This window comes from Zonotrichia leucophrys, chromosome 4 (assembly GCF_028769735.1).
Source record: "Zonotrichia leucophrys gambelii isolate GWCS_2022_RI chromosome 4, RI_Zleu_2.0, whole genome shotgun sequence".
NCBI lineage: Eukaryota > Metazoa > Chordata > Aves > Passeriformes > Passerellidae > Zonotrichia > Zonotrichia leucophrys.
In genome coordinates, this window is record NC_088173.1 from 55,102,326 (window position 1) to 55,121,090 (window position 18,765).

An 18,765-nucleotide genomic window follows, 5' to 3' on the forward strand; every position below is an offset into this window, starting at 1 on the left:
GTGATAAGGAATTTTTTGTCATTGTTTTAACCCCAGCTGGCAGCTCAGCCCTACAGAGCCACTCGCTCAGTGCCACCATAGTGGGACTGGAGAGAGAATCAGAAGAGTAAAAGTGAGAAAACTCAGGATTTGAGATAAAGGCAGTTTATTAGTGAAAGAAAAAGCCACTTACCCAAGCAAAGCAAAGCAAGGAATTTATTCACCATGGGCAGGCAGCTGTTCAGCCATCCCCAGGAAAGCAGGGCTCCATCACATGCAACAGTGACTTGGGAAGACAAATGCCATCACTCCCAGTGCCCCCTCTCCTTGCTCTTTTCTTTCCCCAGCTGTGTGTGCTGTGCATGAAGCATATGATCTGGAATATCCCTGTGGTCAGTTGGAGTCACCTGCCCAGGATGTGTCCCCTCCCAGTTCCTTGTGCACCCACAGCTCCTCACTGAGGGGTGGGAGGCAGAGCCTGAAAAGCCTTGGCTCTGTGTAAGCACTGCCCAGCAATAACAAAAACATCCCTGAGTTATCAGCACTGTTTGCATCACTAATCCAAAACACAAACCCTGTACTTGCTGCTGGGAAGAAAATTCACTCTATCCCAAGCAAAACCAGTGCACACATGTTGATCACTCTTCCTGGCAACGTGGAGGCAGGGACTCTTGAGTCCTGAAGTTGTTAACAAGATGTGGGCACTTTTTCATTTTTTCTTGTTAAGCAATAACTCCTTTCAGATGAGAATTTCAGATGAGGTCCCATTTCTAGTATATTGACTGCTATACATTCTGCATTGTTCCTCTCAGTCCATTTGCTACAGTGCTTTCCTATGCTGCTTTTTACACTGTGCTAGGAGAGATCCCATCTTCAGTCTTTGGTAACTTGACTGATGTCTCGTCTGTGAACAACTTAACTTATGCCTTTGCTTTTCATCATGAGCTCCTTCATGTTTTTGATCACTAAACCACCAAGACAATTCATATGTTTATGTTAAATGTACTTCAAGGAACTAGCTGTAGTGCCCTAACACCTGGAAATTTGAAATAATCCTCTTGGGTTCCTTCACAGCCTTCAGTTTCTCTGAAGGATCTTTCAAGGTTTAGGCAGTTTCAAGGACCAGTCATTATTCCTAGTGTTTTAATGAGACACTGGAAAGGAATTGAGAGAATTCTAGATTTTTTTTTTCCACAGAACACCTCATACTTACAAGAAAAATACTTGAGAGAAGAGCTTTCCATCTGGGATTATTAGACATCTAATTAATTGTGTTTTTCAACTGCAGAGGTACTTATGTAGTTGATCAGTGTAGTGTAGATAACTTCTGAATAGAAATGTCACTCTTTCCACCAGAAAGGCTGCATGGGTGGCTTTTGGTATCTCTTTATTACATGCTTCTGTAGTCCTTCTGTGCAGTTAAGTGTTTGAACATTTGTTAATTGCAAATAATGCACCTGGAAAAATTATTAACAAATTATCTTTCTGTCTTAAAAAATAATGTTAGTGACCAGTAATTATGCCTCCTGCCCTAGCATTTATCTGCCTTTAGGAGTTCTCTGTCTCAAGGTAATAAATCAGTTACATCATTTGCCACTTAGTAAAGAATCATTGAATGCTTACACAGTGTTTTGTGGAGAGTGTTTCCTTGTATTTAACAATAAAAGAAGTAACCATTAAAGGACTCTAAAAATAGTGTTTTACTGACTCCTGTACAATGCCAGGCTGCATTCTTTTCTTGACTTAGTCACATTTTTACAAGAAGTAAGGCTTCTTTTGTTGTATTGAAGTAGTAAAACATGTAGCTGGTCTGTAAATACTTTCTTTCTAGAGGAGTATATTTTTCTGTTCTCTGGGGTATTCTTTTCAAATTATTTATATATATATATATTTAAATTACATTAAATTCATATATCACATTTCAGAAATAGTAATTTTTCACAGTAGCACTCTGGAATATCCCAGCAATATTTTACAAAACTGTAGCTGCTAATTCAGGTATGCCTGTATTGCCTATTCTGGTAGCTGAGGCTTCCACACAGAATTAAAAAACCTATGTAAAAAATGTTGTGGAATGTTTTGTCATTTGAATCAAGGACCTTTTAGCTTGGATTTATGTCAAACAGCATTTGGATGGAAAAAGGCAGTAAATGAAAATGCATAAAACTTAATTAAGTAGGAAATCAAACCATTTAAAATATAGTAGATGCCCAAAGGGAAGAATGTGACTGCTGCATTTGCAGCTAAGGTTATCCATACTTGTCTGGGCACTTAGCACATGGCTAGCATTTCTGTATGGATTTGCTAGCTAATATCTGCAAGTGGTAAGTTGGGCAAATCTCTACTATTTTACAACTGATTTGTTTCTGCTTATTGCTTCTCTCTCTTTTGTTATACACTGTTGGAGGAAAATCAAATTTTTCTTCTTGATATGTTACCTTTGTTGGATTAGTAGGCAGAAGATATTTTATGTAGCAGCAGAATTCCTAATTCCAAAAGCTGATGTAACATCAGCTTTGCTTCCTTGTGCTTTGCCAGCAAAATAGAATCACAGAAATGTTAGGCTGGAAGTACTATAGCTGAAACATCCAAAAAAAGAATGACTAGTGTTTTGCTTGCTTCAAAATACTTCTTTCAGTGAAGATTTCATATTCTCATTCTGCTTTTTCCTGTTTCCATATCTATGTTATTAGAATAATGTGTCCCATTGTAATGATGACTTTTTATGCAAGAGTATGTTGTTGTGTTTGGTTTATGATCCAGTATGATCCCAGATGGCTTTTTAAAGAACTGTTCCCTAATCAGTTATTCCCCATTCTCTGTGGGTTCAGATAGTTGTTCTTGCTGTAGCAAATAGCTTCTGACCATTCCTTATTCAAATTCTTCCTGTCATTTCTCCAGGCAATATTGTTTTGAATTGAAGTCTTGACGTCTTTATACAGTTTTAATTTGCTTAACTTTATGCCTCTGAAAGTTTAGTAAGTATATATTCCGCTGAATTCTGCTGAATTGTTAATGAAAGTATTAAATAGCATCAGATTCAGGACAAAATCCTGTGAAACACAACTTAGTGTTTCCTTCTGTTTTGGTGTATAACCACCCCCAAGTTCAACTTTGCAGTTTCACATTCATATGGTGGTTATTTCTTCTAACTCATCTATTCTTCTAACTCATTTATTCATTGGTGAGAATGTTATGTGAGATAATAACAAGAGCCACGCCAAAATATAGCAGTGATTGCTTTTCATCCATCCATAAGACCTGTTACTGTCTGTACTATCCCAGCAGTAAATTATACTGCCTATGATGTACTACTGATACATCTTGGATGCTCTTAATCTTTTTGTTCTTTCCTAAGTGCTTAAATATTACTTATTAATTCCTGTGCTTTTCTAGACTGAGTGGTCTACAAGTCTTCTGCACTTCTTTTTTGTCCCTTTAACCCTATTTTCAAAGATAGTTGCTGACCTTTGTCTTTTTATCAATGTGTCATTTGCTTATTCTCTCCTAGTTCTTGGTAGTGAGGATCCATCTTGTCATTTGATGCATTTCCCATTTTGTTCCAGGGCTGGCTCTCCTGTCTCTGCACACTGTATGAATGTGCTCACACCCTGGGCTTGTTTGGAAGTTGGTTAGTTCGTTCCAGAGCACAGCTTTGTCACACAGATAGGATGGATATGCACTTCTACTACCAGGAGCCACTGCACCTTCAGGTACACTTGTGCTATGACCTGGTTCATGTAGCTTTCTCTCACACAGTTCACTCAGCAGCCTGTTCACTAATACACTATCTGACACTTGCTATTGCTGGTGATAATATCAGCAAAGAATTATGATCTTTTTAAAATGACAGAGGTATTAAATTTGGCCCAGATGCAGTAAGCTAAAAGAATTAGTAATTACAGCTTTCAAGTGATATTCATGATGAAAAGTTAGTGCCAAAAGAAACCCCAAAACAAAGCAATAAACACCTAGAATTAATTTATACTCTGCATAGAAGTTTATTTCTCTGTTGAGTAACAAGCCAGGGCCACATTCTTAAGTGTTTCTTATAGTAGTGTTGGCAGAGCAATCTCTTGTTATCACTGGCATCCCTTCCCAACTGAGTCTCATCCTGCACTTGATCTTTTTCTGAGTGTGTCCCTGCATGCTGTGTTCCCTTAGACCTGTCAATAGAAATCAGAACTAATTTGCACTTTGTATTCTGATCTTTCTGTTTGTGCTCAGCAAAGCTCAGTTGATCTCTCACTGAATTAATTGCCTACTCTTCCTTTTTATCAAGGACAGAATTGCAAATTATAATGTAATTTCTGTATGAAAACTACTAGTTCATCTGAATTCTTGTCTTTGCCTTTTTAAGTTTGCATTTTCTCTGCAATTTGACCTACTATTTTTTCTAGACTGGTGATATCTGCCTACTTGATGGTCACTGTCTTCACTGTACTCTTCATTCACTGTTAAAAATCACAAATAAAGTGAGTTGCCTTGTAGCCCAAGTTTCTTATGAATTTTTCTCATATTGGCAAGGCTGACAATCCAGAGGATCTTATTTTCCTCCTTTCTCCATTCATTTTCTGTGCATATCTTGCTAATTATTCTGATTGCTTCTAAAAAAACCTGATTTGCTTGGCTCTTCTTGATTTAGTAATGGAGCAGTCCACTGCTGAGATACTACCAGTGCACTTCTGAGCATGCATTTGAATCTCTGACCTACAAGACACAGCTGGATTTTTTTCTGCTCTGTTGGTTTTTGTTTGATGTTTTTCTGTGGTTTTGGTTTTCTTTGGCCTGTTTTATTTTAATGAGCGGTTCCTCTTCCGGTAGAGGATGGTGATTAAATGGATTTTCAGTATAATCTCTGTGTGCAGATTTACTGGGGAGTGCAGTGGGGACTTCAGTACCCTGTTATAGTACTAGTGGATGCCATATGTGTTCTGACATAATGGGATGTGATTGTATGACTCCAGCCTTGCCTTCCCAAGGAGGTTGTGTTTCAGGTATCCTTCTCTCTGAGTGCCTTGACCAGCTCATGTTCAAAAGCACTGGTACCAGACACTATGTAATCTGTAAGCAGTTATAAAAGGAAAAGTATTCTGTTTCTTGTTTACTGGATTAAGCTGCATTTTATTAGCTTTGAAGCTGTGAAACTACTATTTAAGAATTTAATCTGTCCTGTTTTTCTATCAGCAACTAGGGAAAGTAACTTGACAACTTCCCAAAGTTAAAAAGCTGTTGCAATTATCCTCAGTGTATCAATACACTAGCATTAGTTAAACTGTGAGTAAAAAATGAAGCTTGCCTGAGGCAAATTTTTTCTTATTTATTTCTAAGTCTGATTTACAGGAAAATTCTGGTTTGCAGGTTTTAATCTTTATTTTACCCTCTTATGTTAAAAAGTGCCTGGGAAGTGTGGAGCTCTTCAAACACTACAAAGCTGAGAGGAGTACAAGAAGCTAGACATATAAACACATTTACTTTATATCCTGTTCCATAGCAGACCAGCCAGAATTAATGATTGTAATCTGAAATAGAAGAGTAGAGTTTTTTATCAAGAAGCTGTCATACAGCTGTTACTCCATCCTTATTTCTCACCTAAGTCTGTGTGCCCTAAAATGCTCAAGTAACTCTCTAGGCTGAGCTCACTGAATGATATTATGAATTCTGCCATACTGGATGGTCTTAATGGTCCCTTTGTGTCTTGGTCTTTGTGGAAATGGATGGAGGAATGGATTTCCTAGCTTTACACATGCTTAGAATTATAAATGGAAACACTACTAAGGAATAAAGAATAATTTTATGACATTTAGAATAGTTTTAAACAGGGGAAGGGCAAAAAGCCCTGATATTTAGATGTCAAATACATGGCGGTTTTGGAAACAAACACATAAAATATAGAATATTACTTCTAATTAGTTTGTCTTACTGTTTACTTGCTAATATGAGCTTGTTTACTAGCTGACCAATAAGCAGATACTAATTTTCAGATGAACAATATGCTGATTTTTTATGTAAAACCAGTAATGTGGGATGGGAATGAGGAGATTGTGATATAATACTCAAAGAGTATTCTAGAGTATTATTATTTAGAGTATACCTAAAGCTTTGTGGAGGGGATCTAGAGCCATGCTTGCAGTACACTGATGATGGAGGAGGGAGCTGCTGGATTTGTATGGGATGAGCTGATGGGACAGGGTTGTGTGAACTGGTTGTGGGCTTTCCTGCTTTCCTGTGCCTGGGATTGCAGCAGACACAGGGGAGCTTTGCCATTACTGCAGTGAACTGTGTAAGAGATCTCTAAAGATATCAGGTTAAATATTGAAGATCTCTTTTTACTTGTGTTACTGTAGCAATGTAGTTGCATTACACATGAGGAAATTTTCACATATTAAAAATAATTTCAAATGCAGGTATGAGTTAAGGTTTTCTTTCCTTTTTTAAAGAGCAGGTATAATAGGCTGTGATCACTACATCACCAGGAAACACAAGATGAACTTTTTTTGCTGTACCACAGTTTTATCCTGTCACCTATGGCTATGGAAACACTGTTAAATATCTCCATACAATATGCTTTTCTGCTGGTTACCTACAGTGAGTTAATATTTTAAGGACGGGTCTCAATTTTTATTAATTTAGCAACAAAAATATATATTAATAGCATTAGAAAATACTAAATGCGTAATATATAATCTAAAATTGAAATAAACAATGGGAACAGGTTATAATAAATACTGCAATCAATTTGATATTACAGTTGTGCATCCAGTATTCTTTCTCTCATTTGAATTCACAATTTCATAGTAGAGCTACTTTTAAAATGAAGCACTGTATTTGGGATAATGAAAATTCCTTTTTTCTTTTTTTTGTGCTTCTTTCAGTATTTGAGCTATTCCTTTATCTGAATTGGTTTTGTGTTTTTAGGACACTTTATTGGAATAAGTACCAAGGGTGATGTTATATTTTCTAGCTGTATTTTCTCCTTGTCTGCTCTGTGTTTGGTTATGTACAAGACGATAGGAGATACTCTTTTTTCTACATACTTTACTAGTAAAAGTGTTCTTAAAAAAAGCCTCCCAACTTTATAGGAGTAGCATTTTGATCAGTGGTAGTTACTGTACTTATTATTTTTTTCTGTGAAAATCAGTGTTGCAGAAAAGTTCTCACAAAGATGGTGGGTCACAAGAAGGTGTAAGGTGTGTGCTTGTGGGTTTTATGTTGGGGATTTTTTAAGTGACAAGTTTTTCTTGTTTCTCAGCCATGTTATGTCTGAGTATGTGAGGATGACAGATACAGAGCGTGACCAGATAGATCAAGATGCCCAGGTGTTTATGAGGACGTGTGCTGATGCCATTCATCAGCTCAGAACAGAAGGTAAACTAAGCAGCTCTTACATGGGTTTTTTTAGCTCTTGATAAAGGCTGAGGTAATGCTGAATATTGGTACATAATGGTGAATCTTAAATGCTTTAGGAAAAAGATGGGGGAAGTCTCCTTGCCTTTTTATTTGAATTGGTGTAATCCCATTGGCTGATTAGTACTGTAATTCCATTTTCTTTACTGATAGTGGAAAAAGAAGCCACAGCATAGAATTTTGTTTATGTGTTCAAATACCAGTATTTGAACTTCAAACTTTGAGTAATAGCACAGAAACACTCAAGGTTAACAAGTATAAAAAAGGGTCTTAAATATTTGCTACTTGAGTAGTAATTCTGCACTTTGGCAGAGAGGCCTATACCAAAGCTAACTAGATTTGATGGTTGTCTTTTACTAGCTTGTCTACCTGTGAGGTATTACAGGTATAGTACTTCCAAGTTAGAGATAATTAACTTTAACAGAGTCCTGGTAGATTAAAAGTGTTTTTGACAACCTGAATATGGGAGTCATACCTTTACTACACTATCTTGTGAAAGTCGTAGAGAGAGAATTTCTGTGTTACTATTTTCAAGTTGACTTGCTGCATCTCTGTATTTTATTGATACACAAAAGATTTTAATCAGATTTAAAATGCCATCTAAACATAGTTGGAGCATTATTCAGAATCATTGAATGTCAGTCATGCATGGGAACTGCATAGTATAAAAATGAAAAATATCTATATATGTGAATTAAAAGGATTTGACACAATAAATCCCAAAAATTTCCACATAGTCTATACACCAGAAAATTCAAGTAAGTTAAATCTCTAGATTTATTCTGCTGTTCTTAGCTAGATGTCACTTATTCCTGTTTAGAGTTTATTTGACATAATAGAACTCTGTGGCATATATAAAAATATTATAGGACACTAGTTATTTTCATTTTTTGGTTTGTTGTAATGACTTGCTCTTTTAGAGAATCTATATTTAAATATAGCTATGTTTAAAAGAAATATTAATACATAACATATATAAAATGTGACTAGGCTTTTGAATATAACTTGCATATCAACTGAAAGTGCAAACTGTTGTGGAATTGTTGTAAAAAGTTTGTTTTATATTTTCTTTTCTATTTCAGCACACAAGGGTGTCCAGTCTGCTCAGGTGAAGGAGCACAGAACAGCTGTCTTGGACTTCATTGAAGATTACTTAAAAAGTACTTAGTATTTACTGAATAGTTACAAATGGATGATTTCATTTTCCAAGAATGGAATCTTGCTCTTTTAACCTGAAATTTTGTTTACTGCTGTCTTGAACAGGAGTGTGCAAGCTGTATTCTGAGCAAAGAGCCATCCGAGTTAAGCGAGTGATAGATAAGAAGAGACTGTGAGTAGTGTCAAAAAAGTTTATAGTTTAACTGTGCCTTTCACTTGTAGGACACTCAGCAAAACTATTGTTCATGTTTAGATGCTAAGGAGATTGTTTTAATGGAAGTTTGTGGTTGGATGAGCAACTTCTGCAGTCAACAGGTGCATTCTAGGGCTTTTTCCACTTCAGGCATGTGAAGTCAAGTCTGAAAGTGGCAAAGTGCCATTATAGTGTTGTAGTTCTCATTTAGGTAAAGGATAAAGGACCAAATAGAAAAATGTGGGTTAATAAATCTATTTGACTTCTACAAATTCACCAATTTTTTTCTACTTTTTTTAAAGGTCCTATCTTTCTGCTAAACAAGTATTTATTGACTGTGTTGTTAATAAATACTACTTGAGATGGCAGGTGTTCATGGCAAGCAGAAACATGATGAAAATAAAAAACTAGAATGTAACTTCTGAACTGAAACAAGAGCTTCCACTTCTTATAGTGGCACTTGTTAAGGCTGCTTATGTAGAGCTGAACATGTCTAGGAGACATTAAAGGTGATTGCTTGCTGCCTTTTTGGTCTGGTGGGATTTTTTTTCAGTCAAGTTTCAAACCCTGTACTTCTTCACTTTCTTTTTCTGCATACTCCCAGTTGTGAGAATGACAGGGAAAGTAAGGAGGTTTGCAGTTTATTCAGTACCTGAGAAACTTCCCATGTCTTCTCATTCTGCATTATTTGGATAATAACCTCAAGGTCCATTATCTATATTTTAATTTAAAAAAATGTGCACATAAATAAATTCTTGAGCATTTTTCCAACACTTGATGCTGGTTTATCAGTTTGGTGTAGTATCAGCTACAGTTACATTGAACCCAGAGAGATTTTTTTCAAAAGTTCATAAGTGTATTTTATTCAGAATGATTCAGCCTGATTAGGCACAATTAGATTCACTGAAATATATCATTGTGAGACATAAATGGTAGTACATGTGGAGGATCAGACCAAAACCAAGAAAACAAAATATCCCAAACTACTTCTGAAATTTGGTAAAAAGTAATGAGAGAAAAGTAAAGCGTTGGTGTTTTTGTAGCTCCCATAACTTTTCAGAAAAAAGCTATACAGAAACAATGTGATATTTTAATGTGTAAAAATTCAGAACCTTATCAGGATTCTTCATGTGAAAGAGCTTCAAAGAAAGAGAGCATTGTTCCTGCAGTCGAAGCAGTAGCTAATGAATATGAGCTCTTCTGTTAGTTAATACTCTTACATTACTCTTCCCATGTGAAATCCCAGGTTCAGGATTTCTCAGATGTATAAGCAGAGAAAAAACCTCAATTTGATGCATTATTTCAGTACCACTTAACTAAAGAGTAGTAAGGCATTAAGAATTAACCCATAAGATACATTCTTATTATTGGAGGGTCCCTCTATGTCTTTCTTTGTGGATGTAAGAACTAGAACACAGTTGTTGACCAGGTGGAGTCTGTATGCATTGCAGATGTGATGTAGTGGCTCAATTGTCATTTAAATTAAAATTCAATTCAAATAAATCACAGGGCATAGCCCAATCTTTATTATGACTTAAAGAAAACCAGTATAATTGATTTGTAACTTCCCTGAGGATTTCAGCAGGTGCTTTATGTGATAAGAACATGTACCTTGAAAGAACCAGGCATCTTTTATACAGTGCACCTCAGACACTTTGTTCATTTTAAATTGAAAGTTTCCTATATTCCTATACTGTGCACAATAAGAACAACAAACAATAAAGGAATATGTTTCTTTAGAAATAAATTAATCCTAATGCAGCTCTTCTTTCCTGCAGTTTAATCACTTTAAAATATGTGCGTATCAGACAATAGTGAAAAGTTTGCTATAGAAATATATTTCATCATGTTTCCTTCTATATTGATAACTATCCTAAGCTCTTCAACAAATTGCCTGAGTGTTATAATTTCCTTACAGAAGTTGCCTTTATGTATTCACTCACATATTTTGATTTAAAAGTTCTGCTGGTTAGGACTAGTTTCACAGAAAGAAAAGATGAGAAATATAAACACAAGCATTTCTTTCTGTAAAGTACTTGGTTGTGTTTTTCAATTCTAGTGTTCATTGGTCTTCAAGATTATATTTAATTTCAATTTTAAACTTCTTTTTCCATTAGAAGATTTTGTGAATTATGTATGGAATTATTCAAATCAAGCTGATATTTTTGTTACCTGGGGAATTGGTGTTTTAGTAGTACTAAAACTATCAGTTGAACTGCACAGATATGTAGATAAGTATTTTTTTTCTTATCATTAGGCAAATTTGAGAGGGAGGAGATTAGAGAAGAATTCTTCTTTGCAAAATTACCAAAAGCCTAATACTTGCAGAGATTTTATCACTAAATAAGGTTCCCTGCTACTGTTAAGTAGCAATCACTCACTGATGGCAATTGCATTATATTCTGGTTTTCACAGAATTTTCTAATTAAGGGTTAGAATTTAGGCACAGTGCAATGAAGGAACACAAAAAGCAGGACCTTCTGTTAGGCACAGGGGAGAATTGCAAATCATAATGAGATTAACTGCTGATTATATTTGAGAGGGTAGGAAGTGATAAAGGGTAGGGTGGAATTACCTGGCACAGCAGGATTCCACCCATTGGTTTTTGGTTCTTTATCTTCTTCAAAAGCATTACTAAACATTTAACTGATTGCTATTTAGCAGTAACAGAATTCATTGTAGACAACAATAAACCACAGAAATTTACTGGAAAAAGTACTTTACCACTAATTTCAACATTTTTTGATGCCACACTGAAACATACTTGACAAGTACTTAATATATAATCACTGAATAAGCTTCTTGTGTTTTGCATTGTCTTTGTATTAAAATTACCTAATAGGGACTAAGAAGTAGTATAAAAAGCTAATTCCATGGTATTTCCTTTATGACAATTGAAAATATAAAGTAAAATTGTCATTATTATTTGAAAAAAATAAAGAAGTAGTGCTTGGCCATTGCTGTTAAAATTTTTCATATGACCTAAATGTTGGCTAAAAAAATAATATTTATACACTGGATGTTTGAAAAGAAGTTTAATAAAGTATCAGTATTTTTATGCTGTAGCCTTCAATATTCTCAACTCTGAGCATGTGGTGCATTTTGTCCAGGAATAATATTCACACTTTCTTTGCCTTTGTAGCAATATTTCAGTGACAGTTGCTAAGTAGATTTTGTATCTCGACTGGAAAATCTTTAATGTGAAGTTCACAAGAGTTAAAGTGTTGAATTTAGTAATCTGTGTTTTTTCTCATTTTAGAGAAATACATCTGTATAGTATTAGTTAAATCATTGGCTCTTGTACTTCTAGGTCCAAACTTGAACCTGAGCAGGGCAACGTGTCCAAATCACCTCTTTCTGCTGAAAAATCTTCACAGAGTGCTTTAGAGGATTCTGAAGAAAAACCTTCTGCTGAGGAAAGCAAAGGTAGGAATAAAATGTAGTTACATTACTTTTTGTGGCAAGACCTGTCTGGTTGATAGTACTTCACTTTAGAAGGGCCAGTTGCTATGACTGGCAGGTTTTCCATTTTCATCTCGCTTGAGATGATCAAGCTTCTGTGGAGCATACTGTGAGACTGAGGAAGCAAAATCTTAAGCTTTTTGACATACCAGCTAAAGAAATCATATGCTCTGCTGAATTCTTCATCTTCTTAATGACCTCTTTATGTACTCTTTCCTTTTCATTTATTTTTATCAATATCTTCTGAAATTTGTCTAATTTTCCATATTTCTTTCACTGAATGCAAGGAATTAGCAAGTAGGTCAATGACTCTCTCAGAACATTCTTAGTTTTTAAGCACAGAGACCTTGAGTTGGAGACTCCTGCAGTAGGAACTCGAAGGTGGAACATGCTCACAGAGGAGGTTATTGGCTGGTCACATCCAGTAGTTTTGGGGCTTTCTTCTTGACAGCTTTGAGTTGCCCTGCTGGGAGAATTTCATTTCATCTTTCAGGGGCAGGAGATAGCCAGAAGTCCAAAACAGTATCTCTGACCTTGGGGTCATTTCAGATGGTGCAGGTCTTGATGGGATTTGTGAGCATTGGTTCTCATTCCTGGTTGGCTGCTTCTAGGCTGAGGGATAGAAGCCATTTCAATTCTCTTAGCCATTTCAGCCTGTCCTGGGATGTGGGTACTGGCAGAGCTTTGGAGCTAAGTGCCTTTTGGAGTACTATGCAGATAATTTCAGGTTTCATGCCTAGAGATCTTTCTGTGATTCTGAAATTGCTTTCCCTGGCTTGTGGTCTCCCACTCTTCGTCTAAAGGAGACCAAGGTACCCTGTGATTTACAGCAGGAATTTTTTTTCCTTCTAATTACATTACATTGTGATAATACTTTGTCAAGATAGAATAAATGCAGTGGTTGGCCATATTATTCTGATAAATAGTTGTTGTTTCTTTAGTGATTTTATTAAGAGTAAAGTTCTTCTGTTAGGTGACTCCAGGGCCGTACAGAGCATGGATTCATGTGAAGTGGGTGCTCCACTTCTGGATGAAGTCTCTAACACTGAATTACCTCACAATGTCTGAACAACTTCATTTTCTGATAATGGCTTTGCTTATCTTTCTAACCAGTTTGTACTTCTGCAGCCCTATCAGTGTGCCTTTTTCCCCCCTCTAACACTGAATTTATCATAAGAGGTACAGGTTTTGATTATGTGCCATTTCTAGTGCTTACCTTTTTATAGTGTGTCATAAGTGATGCAGCACACAGGCACACAGATGAGTTTCACCTTAACCTTTTATCAGTGTTCTGCAGCTGTGAGCTGGTGCCACTGGAGAAGCAGCAGCATAGTAGCATCCTCATTGCCCTGTGCTCTTTCCTTGTTACCACATGTCCCTGCATTCTCCCACCACATAGTGTCATTACAATTTTTAGCTCCAAAAATCTGTGCCACACCGTGGGAAATACTGTTCCTTGGTTGCCTTGGACACAGCAAACCACTGCAGCAAATAGAAATGCAGCTGTTTTATTGCATATTAATTTTGATTACTCCAGTTCTCACTTTCATGAGTTTTTGCTTTAATCTTTATGAGAAAGTAGGGGTCCTGCCACACAAGTGGTGCTGCTGCAGTACTTATGAGGAGTTGCTGAGTAGACTTTGAGAAAACTATGAGACTTGTATATCAAAATAAATCTGTCTGGAACAGTATGCAAATGCACACAGCCTGTGATTCCTCACATAAGGCTAAGTGCTGGTTGCTGCTGCTTATAGGAATCAGCCTTGTGACTTTGCTGGTAGGTGGCTGTCAAAGTGTGAAAATAACATGAACAAGATGACTAGGAAACAAGAAGCTCAGCTTAAATTTTACAGCCTTTGATTTATACTTTTTTTTTTAAGTAACTTTTCAAATTTTTAGGAAACCAGAGAAATGCTTGCATTTTAAAATCAGCTCTTTCATCTTCAAGATGTTGGTGGTTTAGAGAATGGTGATGATTTGTTTTTATGAATTAGCTATCAGCACCATGCCTGGGTCCCTTGGGTTAAATCTCATCTGTAAAGATACTTTTGAGAGCAGCTTGTGGTTCTGTCCTTAATTTGAACACAATTATGAACAGCTGAATGTGCTACTTAATGTGCTGAAGAACAACTTGGGTTTTGTCTGGTTTTTTGGCAGAAACCAAAGCAAAATGTGATTACCTTTGTTTTGTGGCAGAGCACCTGTTTATATTAGAATTATAGTGGACATGCCTCATGGTAGGAAAATAGTCTCTGTGGAGAGTGCTTTTATATAATGGCAGTATTTATTTGCATATTACAAATTTGACATTTAGTTCATGGAAATAAATGTAAATAATGAGTAGCTTTTGAACTGGTCCACAAGCTTAGCAGCTGTCTCCTTTCAGTGTGGAAAAAGGTTCAGAGTATTTGATCATTATTTTATATCTCTGTCACAAGTTAACTACTTCTCTTTCTGAAATAAAAATGTAGTTTGGCTTTTGCCAGCTGAATTGCAGAAAAGCATTAATGTCAGCTCCATGAAAGCTGCAGAAAGCCCAAAACATCCCACAGTGACAGGAGGAACCCTGGGGAGATACATGTGTCTTGCTTACCTCTTACCATAAGTATATTTACTTATTAGCCATCACATTGGATACAGGTGCTGTTTTTTTACAGTGCTGGCAGGGCCTGAAACTAATTGGTTCCTCTGGGTTTTCTCTTTTTTTTTTTTTCTCCATAAACTAATGATCTTATTTTGTTCGAATACAGTAAATAATTTATTGTAATTTCGATATAATGTAAATACATTGATTACCTAAACAAATAAGTTTTGTGATTCTGTGGAATAGATTTGAAATACTGATAATACCCCATGGAAAAAATACTTGGATGCTTTCTAAACAATCCTTAAAGAGATTCTTGCGTTTATACTTTGCTACTATAAGAAAGAGCTGATTTATTTTTTGGTTTGAGGTTGTGTTTAAAATAAATTTATTATATTCCTTACTGCATCCCCCATTTGTAACATTGTCATTGTTTATGCATCCTGGTTAGGTTGTTGGAAGGCAAAAAAAAGTTTATAAAGGAGACATAGACAGTACTCTTTTACAGTATTGATATTTTCAAGAGTTGCATAAATACTATCATGGAGAATAAAAAAGGAAAACTTCTCCTTTTATCTCTTTTCATATATGTGTTTATAAATAAGACCACTTCTTTCAGAGGCTTCCCAAGAGAAGGCTTCAGCCTCTGAATGATGATGCATTAGTGCTGCTTAAGCAATTCAAAAAAATATGTCTAGGAAGTTATAAGAAAACAAATTGAAATACACATAAATGCTTAAAAGATTGACTGAAATAAATAGGGAGCCTAAAATGTATGAAAAACTAAAACCTAAATCTTTCTGTGTTTTAATTTACAACCTGCATCTGATGCCTCAAAGCAGGTTGAGGGCTGATCCATTGTGGGGTGGTACATATCTCTCCTGGGTTTTGTAAGATTGTTATAGCCAGTGGGGAGAGGAGAGGCTCTCTCAAGGCTGCAGTCTTACAAGGTTTTTAAACACTGATGCTAGAACAGCTTCAGAAACAGTGGATTCTTGTAGCAGTTTCTTTTCTCTCTTCTAACTTCTTCCTCTATAACCAGAAGTATATAATTAAGCCTAAAATTAAATCTTCCAGAAGGGAATATCCCAGAAATAGCCCTTCAAGATCTTTTATGCCAGACTTAGACAAAGATTTATGCAGATGAATAGCTTTAATCAAAGGGAAAACACTACTGGAATGACTGAAGCAGCTTTGATGTGCTATGGTTAATTTGTGGGGTTGGAGCTGATTCCTGTTATATGCTGGAGGACCCCTTGCACAGCGTGGTGTGGGATTTGCACTGTAAGAGGAAGTTTAAAGAGCATGACAAAATCGAGTTCATCTGTGAGCTTTGCTCAGAACATCTTTGAGATTCTGTCTGTAGTTTCTGAAAGGAGGAGCTGCTGGTTCTGTCAAGTCTTACTGGAAGATAATACTTTGCATATAGGCTGTCATTTTGAAAATTGTGTGGTTTTATCTGTTAAAAGACAACTGCTACAGTATTTTGTGCCCTAAAAGCTCTTGTAGTGCATTATGTGTTATTTTACATCCCTCTCAGTCAGTATGTTAATGGACCTCCCTTTAGTTTACAAAATTAAACTTGCATGAAGACCTTTGGCCTTGTTTGGAAATTAAAGGTTGTTGGTGTAATTTTGTGCTGTAAATACAGGGTGAATCTCAGTAAGTGACAAAGGAGATACAACAATTTCATGATCAGTCTAACATGGATGAAAAATTATTTTTACTTTTCTACTCAGTGCCCTGTGCTATTCAGTGTCTCAAGTGCTTGGTGGTTCTTTTACAGACAGGAATCTGCCCGATGCCCAAAGTAACCTTGGATTATGGGGGGATAGCAGAGGTGAAGATGAGCTGTCACCAGAAGAAATACAAATGGTATGTTTATCCTGTGTCTAATTGTCCATTTTATTGTATTTTCTGTTGTATTCACATGGGGTAAAAAAAAGAAGTACAGATTCACCTAAATTAACTTTTAACATTTTATGCAGAATAATGCTGTAAAAAGATACACCTTTTGCTTGTGACTTCCTAGTTTTTCTGGTAGCAGCTAGTATTTAAAAATGCTACAAAATATTTACATGGAGACATGAAATTAATAAAAGCTATCTTTCAACAATCACAATTAAAATAGTTTTCTACCACTACAATCACAAGTTGCTTTGTTTAGTCTGTAAACAATAGAAGTCAAGGCAACATCAAAAGAAGCATTATGAAACTTCTGAAAGAATAAATTGTTTGCCCTTTTTCCTTGGATAGTTTCTAGAACACAAATAATTGTTCTGTTTAACTATTACTGTGAAGTTATACTTCATTTTATTTCTTTCTATTTTTTATTATCAAAATCAGATTGGTTTCCTAGAAAGAATAGCTACAAGATGTCTGTCACAACAGAATTTCATTAATTTTAACACTTCTGCATTTCTTTGCATGTTTATAGATTGATCCAATTCTGCTTACATTTGAATAAGAAATTTCTGACATAGGTATGATTGCTGACAGCCTGTCAGATTTTTTGATACTCCTAAAATTTATCATTTTGAGCATAGTTCAAAATTCTTAGAATACCTCTCTACATTACCACACACTGCCTTGGGTTTATATAAAGACAAAAGAACTGATTTCAATCAGTAACTGTGCAGCTATCAGAAGAGTGAGCTTTACAGGGCAAAGGGCTGCAGCAGTGTGACTTTGTGGAGCTTCCTTGGCAGTGATTGGAGGTGTTCCCAGACACAGTGCACATCATTCTTCCAGTCAGAGATGACTGAGTTGCACACAATTACGGTATGGCTTGTTAAAGAGAAAATGTTCTTCAAAGGCTGCTCTGGATGCTCTCATGTTGTTCTTGAGTGCCAGTTTGAAATCTAGAGGATTATTCCTGCTTTGTGTTTTCTTTTACAAGATAATTCTGCTCATATTATCATTCTCCTTTCTTTAGGCACAATACTTTTAGGCCCCTTGCTGTCAGCCTCCATGAAATGAGAGCTGGGCTCTGAGAGGGCCTTCTGACCGAAAACTAATGCAGGTTGTGTTTTGTAGAGAAATCTCCTCTCTGAAAGGGTTTTTCAGCTTTGGAACCAACTGCCCAGGGCAGTGGTGGAGTCATCATCCCTGGTGGTGTTTAAAAGACATGTAGACATGGCACTTAGGGACATGGTGTAGTGGTGGCCTTGGGTTGTTATCTTGATCTATAAGATCTTTTCTATCCTATATAATTCTATGAAGAGGATAGCTGCAATCTGTGAACTGCTGTGTTGGCTTTAAATTGGGATGGTTTGTGTCATATCATACTTAGCAAATCCTCAGTCATGGTTCCATGATCCTTCATGTAGATAAAATAATGAATTAAAGCCCTATCATTGCTAAAGCACCAATTCCTATCACTAGTTTACCCTCAGGAGAGAGCTTGATGTTGACCAAAATATTTACAGACCTACTGCATGATTTACACAATAAATTTCAGTTTATAACTCTGAATACAGGTATATTCATGTTTTTTACAGTTATTGTGAGCAGATGTCTTGTGATTGCATTGAGTGGAAAAAATCTCTGCTGTTTGGAGTCATGAAAATATCTACTTTTCTCTGACTTCATATTTTTTTTCGTTGGTTGGTTTTGTCTTAAATTCAGGGGCAGCACATCTAATGACTTCTCTCATGGAATAACTAAAAGGAGTGGTGATTATTTATTTTATGCCTTGGATTTTTTAGCCATATATTAAGCAGTTTGTCACTTTATGCCATACTTTGGTAACAGAATATTTCACTATCATAAAAGAGGCTACTCAATAAGCCATAAATCACTGAGCTATACTGATTGCTAGAGTTTGGTTTTATGTTCCCGTCATGTAAATCCCTTTGTGACGCACTGGTGTATGATGTGTACAGAGCTCAAACCCTTTGTTCAATTGCCTGTTTTAGCATATCTTAACAGCTGTCTGTGCAAGTGCTCCATCAGCCATGATTTCAAGTTGCAAAGATCATTT

The 18,765-nt window shown here is 36.1% G+C and overlaps 1 protein-coding gene across 1 annotated transcript in view; it reads left to right on the forward strand.

Annotated features, from left to right (window-relative positions):
- STX18 (syntaxin 18) overlaps window positions 1-18,765 on the forward strand; it is a 59,285-nt gene that overhangs the window by 35,009 nt on the left and 5,511 nt on the right. The window contains exons 3-7 of the mRNA XM_064711782.1: window positions 7,232-7,347; window positions 8,469-8,546; window positions 8,650-8,716; window positions 12,048-12,163; window positions 16,570-16,658. Of these exons, the coding sequence (XP_064567852.1) occupies window positions 7,232-7,347; window positions 8,469-8,546; window positions 8,650-8,716; window positions 12,048-12,163; window positions 16,570-16,658 (466 nt within the window). The remainder of the gene's footprint in view (window positions 1-7,231; window positions 7,348-8,468; window positions 8,547-8,649; window positions 8,717-12,047; window positions 12,164-16,569; window positions 16,659-18,765) is intronic.